The sequence below is a fragment of the Pseudonaja textilis genome, chromosome 5 (genome assembly GCF_049901715.1).
Source record: "Pseudonaja textilis isolate UNSWEBS1 chromosome 5, rPseTex1.2, whole genome shotgun sequence".
NCBI classification, from domain to species: domain Eukaryota; kingdom Metazoa; phylum Chordata; class Lepidosauria; order Squamata; family Elapidae; genus Pseudonaja; species Pseudonaja textilis.
Genome location: NC_141994.1, coordinates 42,958,102 through 42,974,989, shown reverse-complemented (window position 1 = coordinate 42,974,989; position 16,888 = coordinate 42,958,102). Strand labels below are relative to the sequence as shown.

Below are 16,888 nucleotides of genomic sequence, written 5' to 3'. Positions count from 1 at the left end.
GTACCGGACCCTTCCCTTTGGGCTTTCATTGGCCCCCAGAGTCTTCACCAAGTTCTTGGCGGAATTGGTGGCTTCATTCTGAGCGATTCCAGTGAGGGTCCAGTATTATCTGGATGACATCTTGATCCAGTCGACATCACTGCAATCGGCCTATCGCGACCTCCGCATCACGCTGCAGTTCCTGCAAGACCATGGTTTTTCTATCAACTTCAAAAAAAGCCATCTTTCTCCATCAACCAGATTGCTTTATCTTGGCGTGATCATCGATACATCACTCTGTGAGGTCTTTCTATCCCCGGAGCGCGAGGAGAGCCTCAAAGACTTCATCATTCCGATTCGACGTCAGTGCACAGTTCCCTTGGCCCACCTGTCCACGCTTCTATGTAAAATGATTTCCTGCATTGGCATCGTCCCCTGGGCCTGTCTCCATGCCCGGGCTCTTCAGTGGTTCCTGCTGCCTTTTCAATAGGCAGGAACCAACCACTCTTCCACCAGGGTTCAGGTTCCACTACAGATCCTTCGTTCCCTCAGGTGGTGGCAATCCCCCACGGTCTGGAAGGGCATCCATTCATGGAACCAGACAGAATCCTGCTCACCACAGATGCCAGCCTCCAGGGCTGGGGGGTCCTTCTAGCTGGTGAGATAGCCTAGGGGACCTGGTCTCAGGTGGACAGGGCCTGCCCCATAAATTGACTAGAGTTCAGGGCCATCTTCCTAGCCCTGAAGCATTTCCGGAACAGGGTGGCAGGTTGTCACGTGCTGGTCATGACTGACAATGTGGCTGCAAAGGCACATATCAACAGACGGGACCAAGTCCAGAGCAGAACACCTGGGGTGGTGGATGGAGAGTCACCTTTCCATCGGCATGGACCACATTTTGGGGGTCAACAACACCCAGGCTGATTGGTTGCGTCAGTCCAGAATCGACCAATCGGAGTGGAGTCTCCATCCTTCCTTGTTCCTGGTTCTGTCCTGCAGGTTTGGAATTCTAGTAGTAGATCTCTTCGCCTCTTCTCAAAATGCTCAGGTAAGCAGATTCTTCACCAGGTTTCTGACCCAGGAAGCAGAGGAGACCAATGCTCTTCGGAGCAAATGGCCTCCAGGTCTCCTCTACGCCTTTCCCCTTCTTCCAATCATTCCAACAGTCATTAGGAAGATGTTGGAGGAAAAGGCGGAGCTACTACTTCCTGTGCCCATTGGCCCAGGAGACCCTAGTTCGCTGACCTGGTGAATCTGTCTGTAGGCCAGCTGTGGAGGATTCCAGCCAAGAGGATCTCCCTCCATCAAGGAATATTACTCTGCCCGGACCCTCAGTGGTTTCGCTTAGCTTTTTGGCATTTGAGCGGCAATCTCTGACCTCCTGGACAGGGTGGTAGAGACTATCCAGGCTTCCCGTAAATCTTCCACTACTCGGATTTACGATGCTACCTGGAAAGTCTTATATACTTGGTGTTCCAAGTCAGCCTGAGACCCCTCTTCTGCATCTGTTGCAGATGTGTTAACATTACTTCAAGATGTGCTGGATCAGAGGTTAGCACCTAACACACTTTGCCATCAGGTGGTGGCTCTGTCATCAGTGTTGAAAATTACTCATCCTTATCCCACTACCTGTCAGTCTGCAGGTTTCTGAAGGGAGCTTCTAATCTCCCCCCCGGTGGTTCCTAGGTACCCCACATGGGACCTCCCTAAAGTGTTACAAGCCCTTGCAGAACACCTGTTTGAACCTCCTAATTTGGTGTCTCTTCCATTTATGATCCTCAGGTGGGTTTTTCTAGTGGCCATTATTTCGGCCAGGAGAGTGTTGGAATTAATGGCACTCTCAGTTCGACAGGACCTGTGCATGTTCCGTGAGAACAGGGTGGTTCTGAGACTGGACCCTATGTTTGTTCCCAAAGTGAATTCTTGGTTTGATCATGCACAAGACATTGTGTTGTCAGATTTTTGCCCCAAGCCTCACCATGACTTAGAGCACAAATGGCATACATTGGATATAAGGTGAGCTCTCTGTATCTACATCAAATGTACTGCAGCCTCTAGGAAATCCGAGGCAATGTTCGTCTCTTTCCAGCCCTCATCCTTGGGGAGTAAGGCTTCCCCATCTATTACGATTAGGATTAGAATATGTATTTCTAAAGCCTACCAGACTTTGTCCCTGCTGGTGCCCAAGAACGTTACAGCCCACTCCACTAGAAGTGCTACTACTTCTGCCACTTGGAATACCCAAGCGTCACTTGAGGAAATCTTCATGATGGCTACCTGGGCGTCCCCATCACCATTTATACAGCACTATCATCTGCACTCATTTGCCTCCGCTGAGGCAGCATTTGGACGACGGATCCTACAGAAGGTTGTCCCACAGTCAGAGTGAGGGGACCAGACAATGGCCCTCTCGTGGACATGCAGGCTTTGGTATGTCCCATCCTGGACTATAATTACCTGAGAACGCCCTTTCTATCTATGTTGCAAGAGTCCAGCCCCACTCTTGGGCGTCTGGTCCTGGTGTGTGTGGGGGGTGATTTAATTGTCATGTTTTATCTTCCAGATGCACCTTATGTCTGTCATGCAACTTCGCCTAAAAGCTGGAGAGCCAGCTAGAGGCTGGCTTTTTATATAGTGGCAGACTCAGCTCTAAGACCTCAGACGGGAGGAATCATACCCATCCTGGACTCTCTTGCAGCGTAGATAGAAAGGGCGTTCTCAGGTAATTATACCAACGCCCATTCAGTGAATATTCGAAGTTACAATTCACATCCCAAATACTAAATATGAATCTATTTCAAAGTTAGAAATTTCGGAGTTCCCCCCCTCCCAATCATTTGCCCTTACGACCAACTCCAGAGATGCTGCAGTACACCCATCCACCTATTTCAGTCCCATTTTTCCCGGGTTGGTCCTCAGAGGCCCTCAGAACCCAGTATGCCAATATACTGGATTCTATGCATTTCTTCCCACCCCCACTCCCCTATCAACATTCACTTTTTGACAAGCTCAGGAAGTCAGCAGAGAGAAGGCGGTTCTCTCGCTGGGCCACATGGCATAGTCAAGAAGAAGAAACCCAATCTCTTTTGTTTCCATTGTAATCCTTTTGCCCCAGCTAGCATAAATTGGTAGTGATATACCCTGGTTGGGGAGGAAAGGATTGCCATAGAAGCAGAAGAGATGGGATTTCTTCTTTGCTTTACCAGCGTGAGACTAATGTAAAGCTAGCACTGGTGGCGCTAAGAAGAAACCATGCCTATTTTGCTTCCATTGCAATCCTTTCCACTAGCATAAACTACTATGATTTTTTTCTTAGCTCCGCCACACTAGTTTTACGCTGGTAGCGCTAAGAAGATATTGTGGTAGTTTACCCTGGCTGGGGAGAAAAGGATTGCATGGAAACAAAAGACATAAAGTTTCTTCTTTGCTCTATCAGCGCTAGCTTTATGTTAGTCTTACGCTAGTAGAGCAAAGAAGAAATCCGATCTCTTTTGTTTCCATGGCAATGCAATCTTTTCCTCCCTAGCCAGAGTAAATTACTACAATTTCTTCTTAGCGCCACTAGTGTAAAACTAGCGCCAGCAGAGCTAAGGGGAAATCATAGTAGTTTACGCTGGCTGGAGAGGAAAGGATTGCAACGAAGGCAAAAGTGACTGGATTTCTTCTTCTGGATTTTTCCATGTGGCCCAGCCTTCTCTACCCTGACTTCCTGGCCTTATCATTAAGTAAGTGAATGGTAATGGTGGTGGGGTATGGAGGAGGCCCATAGGGCTTTGGGAAAACCAAGGGGTAGGAGGCAGAGCATGGGATATCTTAGAGGGTGGGGGAGGCCTCCTGGGAGTGCCTGTTCCTGCACTAGGCCTCCCTCGATTTCTCCCATCCCTGAGTCACCCCATGATCTACCTAATGACCTGCATCTTCATTTAACAAATGCATTGGGGAAAGCAGGGACAGAGAGGTCATTTGTTAGGGTTAGTTAGGATTCATTTAATGTAGTCCTTGACTTCTGACATGAATGGGCAGACTCCATTAATGTCATCTGTCAAGACTACCTGTATTGGCCAACTTCTGTAACCTTTTTGATGGGGTCAGAAATATAATCATAAAAGTATAAAGGTGCATAAATCCTTCCATTCCCTACCATCCGGTCAGAGCTGAACAAGCTTCTTGGATGAAAAGCAAAATGTCTCCAAGAAAAACCAGAAAGTCCAATTGCCCCTTGAAAAAAGCACCTTTGGGACAACCAGGACCTGGATGACTGAGAATTTCCATAGACTCTTCTGAAGGATGAACAATATTTCCAGAAATTGCTTGACCAATCTTGTTCATTTCTTGCTTTTCTTATTTCTTTATAACAGCTTGCTTTCATGCAGGGAAAATCCTTATCCTAATTAACAGACAGGACAAAAATACTTTAAATTGCTTTGATAAACTGATTTCTTTGTATTTTTTTAAAAAAATGCCTTGGAGTCATTCCACATACAAATTTTGTACTCTTGTGGCCTTGATTTTGCATGATTCCCATGCCATTCTCATCTTGGGCAGCCAAACTTATTCTTTTCCTAGATTAAATTGCAGAACTTCTACTTATGATTTACACTATGGAAGCTCTGTGAAGCTTTGAGCCAGGCTATTTTCCCAATTCTAAAAATTGCTTCACTCTCCCATCCCATTGCTTGAATTTGGAGATTTCTAGTATGTTTGAGAGGTAACTTTATCAGTGAAATGATCTTGCACTTTTTCACACAATTGCCTACTTGACTTGGTTCTACCTACTGTTAGTATGCAGCAAAATCTTGTACCCCACCTCTCTTTCCAGGATTGGGCTAGTTCAGTTTGTTGTGGTATGCCGAAAACACGTGTTGGCACTGACAATGCAATATGTCCTGCCCCCCTGTGCATGTGTGCACCTCCCAGCTGATTTTTGGCCCATTTGAGGCCGTTTTCTCCCTCCCAGAGGCTTGAGGGAAGCCTCTGCAGCCTTGGGAGGCCGAAAAATGGGCCTTCCAGAAATACTGGAAGTGCCTGTTTTCAGCTTCCGGAGGGCCTCTGGAACCCGGGGGAGGCCGTTTTCATTCTCCTGGAGGCTCAGGGGAAACCTCTGGAGCCTCAGGAAGCTGAAAACAGTCTTGTTTCGGCACGTCCAGTATTTCCGGAAGGCCCATTTTTTGGCCTCCTGAGGCTGCATAGGCTTTCCTCGAGCCTCTGGGAGGGCGAAAACGGGCTCCAGAGGCCCTCCGGAAGCTGAAACGGACACTTACGGTATTTCCAGAAGGCTCGTTTTTCAGCCTCCCATGGCTGCAGAGGCTTCCCTCGAGCCTCCAGGTGAGAGAAAACGGCTTCAAATGGGCCAAAAATCAACTGGGAGGTGCGCCATGCACAGTACAGGTAAGTTTCACTGTGGCTTGCGTGCCCACACAAATGGCTCTGTGTGCACCTGTGGCATGCGTGCCATAGGTTTGCCATCATGGGGCTAGTTGTTCTCTGATGGAAGAATGCCTGCAAAGTTATGCTACATTAGAACTTAGAGTGAGAATTGATATGCAGAAGGAATAATGTCTTGAAAGCCATTGAAAGTCTGAGCAAAACTTTGCCTCCAAATAACGTGGACTGAATTTGGAGAAGGCTGGTGATTTATTTCTCCTTTTTGTGTGAGGTGGATCCTGAGAGGACTTTTGCTTCAGGAGATGGGGCACTAACTGTCTAACGAATCTACAGACTCTCCTGTTGGCTGGCTGAGGGCAGCATTGATTACCTCATAGTGTTCTTTTTGTATTTGCCGCAGTCTGAACTTGGCAGGTGTGATGATTCCATATGGAGCGTTAACATATTTTGGAATAATTTGCAAGTAGAGAAACAGTATAGTGTGGATTTATTGTTTTTAAAAACAGTTGGTATTTCAGAATTTCGGAACATTTTAGATTTTTCTTTTTTCTTAGATTCAAATGTCTTCCATTTCAATGATATAAGCTTAAAATGATTTGAACAGTTACATAGTTGGAGTAATAGCTTGTTTGTATGAATAAAGGCAACATTTTCTGTAAAAGGACCTGCCCATTTCCTACTGGCGTCTTCTCTGCAAGCTTGTATGAAACTTGTATTAAATAATGCAAATTGGATATGTTCTAACTAGTTCAGTAATTGCCCCCTAATTAATGGAGCCCAGCATTAATTTACTTTGCAAACAGAACAATCAATTTAATGTTGCTGTTCATAGGAAAATTATGCATACATAAAATCCTAAGAGGTAATATTGAATACTGAATTAATATCTAAATTACACAGTAAATTTCTTGAATCTAATTTATTATTAATCACGGTTTTAGCAATGAATTTTATATTGTAGTGAATAATTTTGTGCCATTCTACTTTATACTCAGCAAAAGATAATATGAAATTTTTTACAGATGTTATTGATTCATTTTCCTCTTACTTTTGATTATATAATCTTTCTTCATTAATAAAACTGTCAGTTGCCCATAGTGCATCAAGAATGAGTGCATTTTCCCTTTTTCCTGTAAAATATGTTTTTAAAATATAATTTTCAGTCAGAGCTCTGATTTTGTGTATTGTAGAAATTAGAACTTCTGTAGCCTTGCCACCAAATTCTTATTTTTTTTTTAAAAAAAATAGTATGTTAGAAGTAGTGAAGTACAGGTTATCTTTATTATTAATGAACTCTTCTTTCCCTTATCTCTGACCTGTTACAGATTTGGGTTACACAAAATTGAATGGGAATGTATATTCTCATGTGCATTAAATGGGTAAAAAATGAGTTGAGCTATATGGGCACATCCAATTGGTTTCATAGAAATAATACCTGTACTGATTATTGCTGTTACATTCTTCTGGGGTAGTCATCTCCATATTCCACCATAATCACTCCAGATATTTATCACAGATAATTAAACATAGAGCAAACATTTTAGGACAAACACAGGCACAACATGAGGCGTCTAGCAGGATGCAGTTTCTTCTCTTTAGGCGTAGAGGGGACAGTAATAGAGTTTCAAGTCCACTCAGTATTTTATTACATAATATTGCACTATTTTGTCTATTTTACTATTTTATTCAGTATCATAGTGCATTTTGTAACAATATGAAGTGGACTTAATTGGTCAAGTTGTAGTGTGAAAGAATGCATTTTCTCCCCCTAAATAGCATATTCTTTTAAACAGGTTATCATCTCTTACCTATAAATAAATTATACAATTTATTGTTTTTCTCATATTGATATATTTAAAAATTTTGACTTTAGGAGAGCAACATGGAGAGGAGAAAATTGGGAAGAGAAATTTGGGGGAAAATAAAAGGGCTGTATAACATACATAAAGTCCTTGACTTATGACCACAATTGAGCCCAGCCTTTCCATTCCTAAGCAAGACTGTTGTTAAGTAAGTCATGTCCCATTTTACAAGCTTTTTTGTCATGGTTGTTAAGTAAAATACTGCAGTTAAGTCAACATTAAGTGAATTTGGCTTCCCCCATTGACTCTTCTTATGAGAAGGCAGTTGGGAAGGTCACAAATGGTGACCACATAACCCTGGGACATTGCAAATATCATAAATACATGCCACTTGCTAAGCACGTGAATTTTGATCACATGACCATAGGAATGCTGCAACGGTCATAAATGTGAAAACTGGTCATAAATCACTTTTTTCAATGCCATTGTAACTTTGAACAATCAGTAAATGAATGATTGTAAATCAAGGATTACCTGTACTTCCATACTGTCATTGATCTGCAAACTATTAGACTACATTTAATTCTATTCCTAATCTCTGGGCTTGGTCTCTAGATTTACTGCTGCTGCTGATATTTTTCTTTCATTCACTGTAAACACTTATCAGTTCAGTCCTTTAATTTTTCATGTGGTGAAATTCCTATTGAAAACTAGTGTGTTATGATGTTTTCTTACAAGCTTTTTTCTGTTGTTTGAATGTAACATTCCCATATTATCTGTTTTCACCATGTTCATATTGAAACTGAATTCTTAGAGAACCTTCATTTTTGAGTAGTTTGAATGATATTGTACCACACCCAGATTTTCTTTATTGAGTGATTGCATGATATTGTATAATATTGCATGGTATTGACTGCATCACACTTTCCAGCATAAATATGATTTATGGATTTGTTTTTCTGATTTCCTCAAATTTTGGACATAATTGTCTAGTTATATTTGGAATTTGGATTTTTTTTCTAGAAATAACATGGTAACTTTCATTGTTTGCTCTTTAGACTGATAACCATATAATTACTGGATCATAGAACTAGATATCAGTTAAATAGTCTATAATAAGGAAGCAATATTTCATATGAACACATCAATCCCAATCCCTCACCCCTTTCCTAAAAGGCCTGTAGGGGGCGTACATAAGTGCACCAATTGTGCCTACCGTCCCTGTCCTATTGTTTCTTTTCATTTTTCTTATATGTATCCATCTCATGTATTCATAATTATGTTTATACTTATACCTATTATCTTGTAAGTGATTGACAAATCAAATAAACAAAATGAAAATAAAAAAAATAAAAATTTGTTTTCTTGACTTATGAATGTGCAATGTGCAATGAACATTCTAGATTTCTGGGTATGTACCCAAGTCAAATAGTAAATCCCTTTTACATCTTGCCAAAATGTCCAGTACGAATTTTCTTTAGATGAATGACTGAAATTATAGTCTATTTTCCTATGAATTCAAGCATGTCTTTGATTTTTAATTATTTCTGATATTCTATAATAATTTCCCATTATTCTTGAGCTTTACTCTACATTGGTTGATTAAATATACAGTCAAGTTGATTTTGACTGTGTGGTCACCAGGAGTCAAAAATGACTTGATGATAGATACTCAAGAGGCAACCTCATTTTGTCATTCCAAGCAATTATCATTCTGTTTTATGCCTCTCTGTATTTTTTCAACTTCTTTTATGAAAATGATCCTAATGATCCTAAGTACTTATTCAGGTACTAACTTCAAAACTCTGCTGTTATTACTTTGCCTTTCTGACACAGTACATTTTTCAACCTGCTTGCCTTTGTCTCAGTTGGTATCTTGGATTTTTCTTGAGATTTTTTCCCCACCTCTTTTCCCATAAGCAGATATTCTTAAGTATAAATATATGCTGCACTTAAGCACTATGGATGATAATCTGGTCGTAGTTTGCTATGCACACTTCTATGCACACTTCTATAAAAGGTTCTTAATTGATTTATTATTTTTGAAACATTTATTTTCCAGGTTTTAAAAATCAGCTTGCTTGGACATAGAAAACGCATTTTGGCCTCATTGGGAGACAGACTTCACGAAGAGCCACCTCAGAAACCACCACGTTCTATCACCCTCAGGGTAGGTTCATCAAATCCTTGTAATATCTAAAGCATACATTGTAAGTCATAGTATCTTCCAACACAAAGAAGAGACTATTTAATAACTGAATTTACCACCATTCAGACAATTATTACATTTGTAAATTTCTATAAGGGTGCTTAGATTTATAGTCAACAGAACTTGCTTTGTGAGATGAGATGAAGAGGGATAATTAAAATCAGAATTTGGGCTTTTAAAAAACATATTTTATTGCATCTTCATATTTAGCTAGTTGAATGCTTAAACAGGTAATCCTTATGACCACAATTGGGACTGGAATTTTAATCATTGTGGGCATAAATTGAGGTACCACATGACTTGACCTGATTTTTCAGTTCTTATTATGTAACTCATTAAGATAATTATGCAGTCCTAAACCTTGAATCACACACTCATTAAGTGAATCATGGAGTTTGAATCCACTTTCCTAAATGTTTTTTTTTTTTGCTAGGAAAAGGTTAAAAAATAATGGAAAACAGCCAAAAAAAATAAAATTAAATCTTTATTAAATAATTAATTTATTACTGTTGCTATTCTTTGGTACAAACTCAGTCTTAGTAATGTTTATATATTATCTGTCTGTTATATAAATACAATTTTGTTTTTTATTGGAGATTGGAAAGAGGTTTATTTGCTTTTAATTATTACTTTTCAAATAATAAAGAAAGCTATTACAGATTACAGACTATTCTTTCTGCAATGGTCATAACTGTGCAAAAAGGTCATAAGTCACTTTTTTCAGTGCAGTTGTAACTTCAAATGGTCACTAAACAAATACTTTATTTTACGGTGGATAAGATGCACCCTCCCCCCCAAAAAAAAACGTGGGTGGAAATGTCTGTGCATCTTATATAGTGAATGCTGCCAAAGCCCTGCCCACCTGCCGACCCCCACCCTTCAGCCTCTGCCTCCCAGCAATTTGCCTCCTTGTAGCAAACAGCAAACACTCTGGTCAGCTTCAGCACAGCCTGATTAGTATAAGCAGCTGATTGTCAGCTGGATCGGCCTCACAACGATCAGCTATTTCAGGCTGCAAGGATTGCCATTGCCCATTGCCGCCTCTGCATGCCCTGTTTTCGGCCTCCACATGCCCCATTTTTGGCCCATTCCGGGTGGCAGCATCGGAATGGACAGAAAATGGGGTGTGTGGAAAATGGGATGCAGAGGTCGAAAATTGAGTGCACGGAGATGTCAATAGGCGATGGCGATCCCTGCAGCCTGCAACAGCTGGTTGTCGGGAGACAATTTGAACCGACAATCAGGTACTTGTGCTAATCAGGCTGTGCTGAAGCTGACCAGGCTGTTTGCTGTTCTCTACAAATAGGCAAATTCCTGGGAGGCAGAGGCAGATTTTTTTTTCTTGTTTTCCTCCCCAAAAGCTAGGTGCATCTTATACTTCAGAGCATCTTATACTCTGAAAAGTATGTTAGTTGTAAGTCAAGGACTACCTGTATTGGGAGGGTTATTTAGACATGTGGTCAGTTTTGACCCATGTGGGAAACCAGTTTTAACGATCTTAACATCTCTAGCCTTCTCACATATTGAGATCTCACTACTTGTTTATAATGACACTGAATCAAGTGACAAAGCACTGTCATTGAGAGCAGTTTAAAACTGTTGTATTGTTAAACTGAAATTTTACTAGCTGTTCATAAGTGTCTTATTTCATGTCCTACACTCTGGCAATATCTGATCTATGAAAACTCTTCAAGTGCTTGAAGAGCAATCATTGTTATCACTGATAGCTTTATGATTTCCTTCTGTCTTTTCAGTAATACAAGTAATTCCTTTATATGTGACTTCTTTTATGCGTATAGCTTTTCTAATGATGTCTCTTATATGGTAATATTTAAAGAAAGATCTTTAAATTCTATAAGAAGTGAGCATTCCAGTTACTGAATTATTGCTGTCAATTTAAAGTTTATGAATTTCTTACATTTCTAAACATTGACCAGTAATGGAACTATTGTGCACCCAGAATTGAGTATATCCAGACTGTTTCATCCATGTTATTAATATGAATTAAACAGTGCAGCGGTTCTTGCATGGTTAACTTGAGTAGAATTTCTCAGTCTTGGCAGCTTGAAGATATGTGGACTTCAATCCCCAGAATTCCCCAATTAATGTGCTAGCTGGGGAATTCTGGGAATTAAAGTCTACATATCTGCCAAGGTTGAGAAATGCTGAGCTAGAGTGCTGAGAATAATGTTTATTTCATGCTTCTACTTTCTTTCTTACTTGATGTAGGAACCCAGTGGTAATCACACTCCTCCCCAGTTGTCTCCTTCGCTCAGCCAAAGTACTTATACTACTGGTGGCTCCCTGGATATACCACACATTATCATGCAGGGAGATGCAAGGAGAAGAAGAAATGACAGCTATTTTGATGATATTCCTCGGTCAAAACTGGAAAGACAAATGGCACAGGTAATGTTGGAAAATTCCATATTCATTAGAAAGGTATTTTTAAATGTTTGTGTCCCTAGCATTATCTTTTAGAAATTGGTGTTCGATTTTTTTTCCAGCCGAATTTGCCTCTTAGTTTTTATCTTTTTAATTCTTTTCAGAAAAGTACACTTTTCCCAGTGCATTATAGAATTCTGTAAACTTACAGTTATTTGTACCTGAACAATCCTGGGAGGTGAATAAAATGAAAAAAAAAATCTACTTGCCTTTGAATAAAAGAACTACTTTTTGTTGTTCATGATGGAAAACCTTTATCTCTTTTGTTTGAATGATACAGCTTAGCCATCTGATAACTGTTAGTCTGGAAACTCGTCAGAGGCGCAACAAGATATTGCAGCATGGAATGGTTCATTCAGTAATCCTTATCCTCTTCCACACTATTTTATTTCACTGCCTTTCCCTCTGGTTTTGTTCTTCCCATTGATAATGAGAACATTGCTGTCCCTGAATATTCACTGACCTATTTTGCTTTATTTTCATTCTTCTTTTCTTCCTTAAGATAGTGATAGTAAGTGGTGATGTGTGGTGGTTATCAGCTTATCATGATGATTTATTCTGATTCAAACATATAATATGCTTCACTCTTCTATGTAGATGATGTAGTTTCTACTACCTAAGGAGAATAGAGGTAATTATAGACTACAATATTGTCTATCTCTGTGAAATAACTTTAAAAACAATTTTGTAGCAATACATTTTCATGTAGGTCATCTAAAATGGCTTAGCCCAAACAGATTTGACAAAGTGTAGAATGAAACTGTTCTTTGCTGCCCACATGACTTGTGTATTCAGGAATGCATGTCACAGAATACTCATAATAGATAGGTGGACTTCTTTCAGTTTGTCTGAGTATGCTGTGGTTATCAAGGAGAGGGAAATATTTTTTGACATAGAAAAGACTTTCACACATGTGAAATAGGCTAGTACAGCTGAAAATCACTTGGGACACATAGTGACCATTTCTCGTGAATTTCTTGTGAATTGTTGGAACAAATTGCAGTCTAATTGCAGGTCAGAATTCTTGATTCTTATCTACACTTTTAGATAATTTGTGATGGGATTTGTTGAAGGCTTTCCGGTGTATATAATAAATTATTTATATAAAATCAGTTTATTTTCTAGTCTTAAACTAGACATGATTAGTCCATTAATGACAATAAAGCAAACATATAAGCATATGATCAAAAAATGTTCCAGATTTCAATCTAAAGGATAGTATACTTGAGTTCCTATCTGCAAAACTGCCTTTGGATTATGTAGGTTATTGTCTGGTAGTGCATAGAATGACAGATGTCCTCTATCATGAACCATATTGTATCCATCAGAAACTATGAACACCTTCAATAGATGTGAGGTCACAGTTGAAGTCACAAAGTTTGATGGTGACTTGACGTGGCATCCAATGTTTGTTCAAGTATTTTATTTATTTATTTTGTTAAGCGATTATAAGATAACAGATATAAGTACAAACATAGTTATGACTACATGAAATACATATAAGAAATATATATAAGATACATATAGGATACATATAAGAAAAATAAAAAGAAACAATAGGACAGGGACGGTAGGCACGTTGGTGCGCTTATAGCACCTGTGACCTTAACCTTGATTCTATTGTCTTTTATCTCTCAGTTTTCAAAAGAACAGTTTATTTTCTCCTGCTGAATTGAATTTCATTTTAATCTCTAGCCCAGGGGTGGGCAAACTACGGCCCGGGGGCCATATCTGGCCCGTTGGTCTTTTTAATCCGGCCCGCCGAAGATTGGTACAGTATTAAGGTTTGATGTGAATGATTGAATGATTGCATTCATTTGATTTTGACTTGTAATGACAGGCATTTCGACACCAGGTGGCGGCCCGTCTGTCAAATTTTAAAAGTCAATGAGACCCCCGAGCCAAAAAGTTTGCCCACCCCTGCTCTAGCCGAAAGAACTGGAATAATCTATCCAAAATATAAGACAGCTTTAAAAACTGCAGATAAAGTACATTATTAAAAACGTTTACACATCAGTTAAAGAGTTTGAATACGAGAACCGCCAATGCTTTAATAATTTATTTTTTTAATTAATTATTTTGACATCTGAATTTCTTGCTCATAAAAATATATAAAATAGAGAGTTTTTTAAAAACGGGTATTGAATATAAATGGATAGATCTGAAAGCATAGTTCAGATTTTAAAAAGGGATTTCTAAAAAAAGCTGCACAAATCTTATTGCCAAAACCAGGTGTTAGGAAAATCTGAGCAGATGTCTTAAACTTTATGACCACTGTCATTAAAATTTATGTATCATTCAAATCACTCACTATGAAGCATATTAAGCCATATAAAAGCTATTTACACAGGCTTTCCCAAAGCAAAATCAAATTTTAAAAAAGTATGTTAGCTATACTCTTTTGAATTCCAAAAAGTGTGTTGGCTATGGTCTTTTTAATTATAAATACTTGGAAATCGGAATAATTTTTGCATGCAGAAAAAAATTATTATACTGATACATTCCCTTGATTATTTATTCTTCAGTTTTTAGTTAGATATTAGATACCTAATAGAGCCAAAAATTCTTTGCTGTTTCATGTGTTTTTGAGTGTTCTTAGCCAATTTCTAACTCTTCTGGTTCTCTACTTACAAAATATAGCAACACACTAACAGATTTGGAAGGAAGCTATTGTAATATATGGTTTGTCTCTTGCACTATTTTGCATCCAAAATAATAATTTTGAAAATACTTACTATAAAGTGCACATTGTTGTGTTTTCTGTTGTATTCCTTCAAAGTTCATGAAGCTGAATAGGACCCCTAAAGAAATAAATTATGCATAATCTAGAGCTTCCTTTTCAGAGGAGATATCTGGGTCAAAACAGAGAGGCTATGCATCAGTATTTATGGAGTCTATTGTTATCCAAATAACAGTTGTGGAATGCTCAAAATGGATGAAGTATCCACAACATGGGAGGAAGGATGTCAGATTCTGACCTCCCAGGTTACAATCTCAGTCAAATGTATATATTCAAACTCTCTGAAACTCTGATCATGAAGCAAGAGGATGAAAATTTTGCTTTACTTGATACAGGAATAAAGCATAATTGTCCCTCTCTTCAAATTTAATAGTGTTTATAAAACAGGCATGTAAAATGTTTTCACATATTTTATATATTTCTCATTTTGGACCTGAGTTCCTTCTGTGCTATTGCCCTGAATATGCTTAGAGAATACAATTCATTTTTGACACTTGCATGCAAAATTACCTTGGGTGCTTCTTCTTTAATATAGTTTTCCTTACCGATAGAAATAGCAAGTATTAAATACTTCCTCTGTTAGACTGCTGCATGAGTCTAGTTCAGAGTTTGCTCCGCCTTCTCGTCACATGACAGTCTGCCAATTGTTAATCTTGCCTCGTTGCATTTCAACTCAGTCCACTCATCAACTGGTCGTGTTTTTGCTTCCCTCTTGCTGAGAAGTTTTAAAAATTCAAGTTTATTGTTGGCAAGCTGATTTTATTTAACAGTAAAGGAGATTGGAAGATGTTCCCAGGGATCCGGCGATGCCGCGAGGGTTGCAGAGGGCTCTCTCCCCCCTCCAGAGTTATTCTAGGGCCAGGATTTTTTTGGAGGGAGACGCACATCAATCATCAAGGGGGAACCAGATCCAGGGCTCTTATTCAGGAGGCAGAGAGACTAGGTCTTTGGTCAGAGAAGTATCTACTATCTCTCAGGGCAGAGCACATTTTGGGGATCAACAACGTACAGGCCAATTAGCTAAACCAAGCCAAGCCACTGGGAATGGCGTCTCCATCCAGATCTATTCAGGGAGATTACTGGGATTTTTGGATCCCTGGGCATGGACTTGTTTGCCTCCCCAGACAATGCCCAGCTTTCCAGGTATTTCACCAGGTTCTCAACACCAGGGGTGGAGGGGATCAACACCCTTCGGTGCCAGTGGCCAGAGGGTCTTTTGTACGCATTTCTATCTCTTCCTCTCATTCCGGCCATAATCAGGAAGATGTTGGCATAGAGTTTGGAGGTTCTATTCCTGTCCCCACATTGCCCCCCGGTTCACAGATCTGCTGAACCTAATGTCCATGGAGGATCCCCCCTGTCCAAGATTACCCTCAGCCAGCGGGGACTTTTGCACCCAGAGCCTCAAGGGCTTCAGCTAGCCATATGGAGATTGAGTGGGGATTGTTAGCCAAAAAACAGATTTTCTTCAAGGGTCATAATGATCCAGGCATCTAGGAAAGCACCTACCAATTGCATATATGCTGCTACTTGGAGGATTTTTTTGTGCTAGATGTAGTAAGACTAATTGCTTGGCTATGGATGCTTCTATTAGTGACATTCTGGACTTCCTCCAGGATGGTCTGGACAGGGTTCTCTCACCTAATACTCTCCTCAGGCAGGTAGCGGCTTTGCCTTCTGTTTTATTAATGGGGACTTTGGAATCCATTTCTCATCATCCCCTGATCTGTAGACTCCTCAGAGGGGATTTTAATCTGCGACCTCTGGTAGTCCACAGGTACCCTACTTGGGACCTGTTTAAAGTCCTGTGGACTCTTACGGGAACTCCCTTTCAGCCTTTGAGATCAATTGGACTACGATTTCTAACAATTAAGGTGGCCTTCTTGGTTTGCCATCACATTGGCTAGAAGAGTTTCGGAGCTAGCAGCGCTTTTGGTAAGGGCAGACCTCTGCATTTCCCACCATAACAGGGTGGTCCTGAGATTAGATCCCACCTTTGTTCTGAAAGTTAACTCTTTGTTCCACAGAACACAGGAACTGGTATAGCCAGATTTTTGTCCAAATCCTAACCCACGAATTGGAAAAGAAATGGCATGCTTTGGATGTTTGCAGAGCATTCAAGATATATGTAAAGAGGGCATCTTCATTCCATAAAACAGAATAACTTTTTGCTTCCTTTCAACTGGCCACATTAGGGAACATGGTCTCTCCATCTATGATGGGCAGGTGGTTTCGATACTCCATATCAACGACTTATGAGACTTGTAGTCTTCCTGTGCCCAGTAGACTTACGACTCAATCCACAAGGAATGCAGCCACAACAGCAGC

General features: G+C 39.8%; 1 protein-coding gene across 18 annotated transcripts in view; it reads left to right on the top strand.

Annotated features, from left to right (window-relative positions):
* Positions 1-16,888, top strand: part of ANKS1B (ankyrin repeat and sterile alpha motif domain containing 1B) — a 286,179-nt gene that overhangs the window by 242,380 nt on the left and 26,911 nt on the right. For all 18 annotated transcript variants that reach the window (XR_015743859.1, XM_087934636.1, XM_087934639.1 and 15 more), the window contains 2 exons: positions 9,229-9,336; positions 11,605-11,784. Coding sequence is in view for 17 of the 18 variants with exons in the window: in XM_087934636.1 (XP_087790762.1) it covers positions 9,229-9,336; positions 11,605-11,784 (288 nt within the window). In the remaining variant the exon portion in view is untranslated. The remainder of the gene's footprint in view (positions 1-9,228; positions 9,337-11,604; positions 11,785-16,888) is intronic.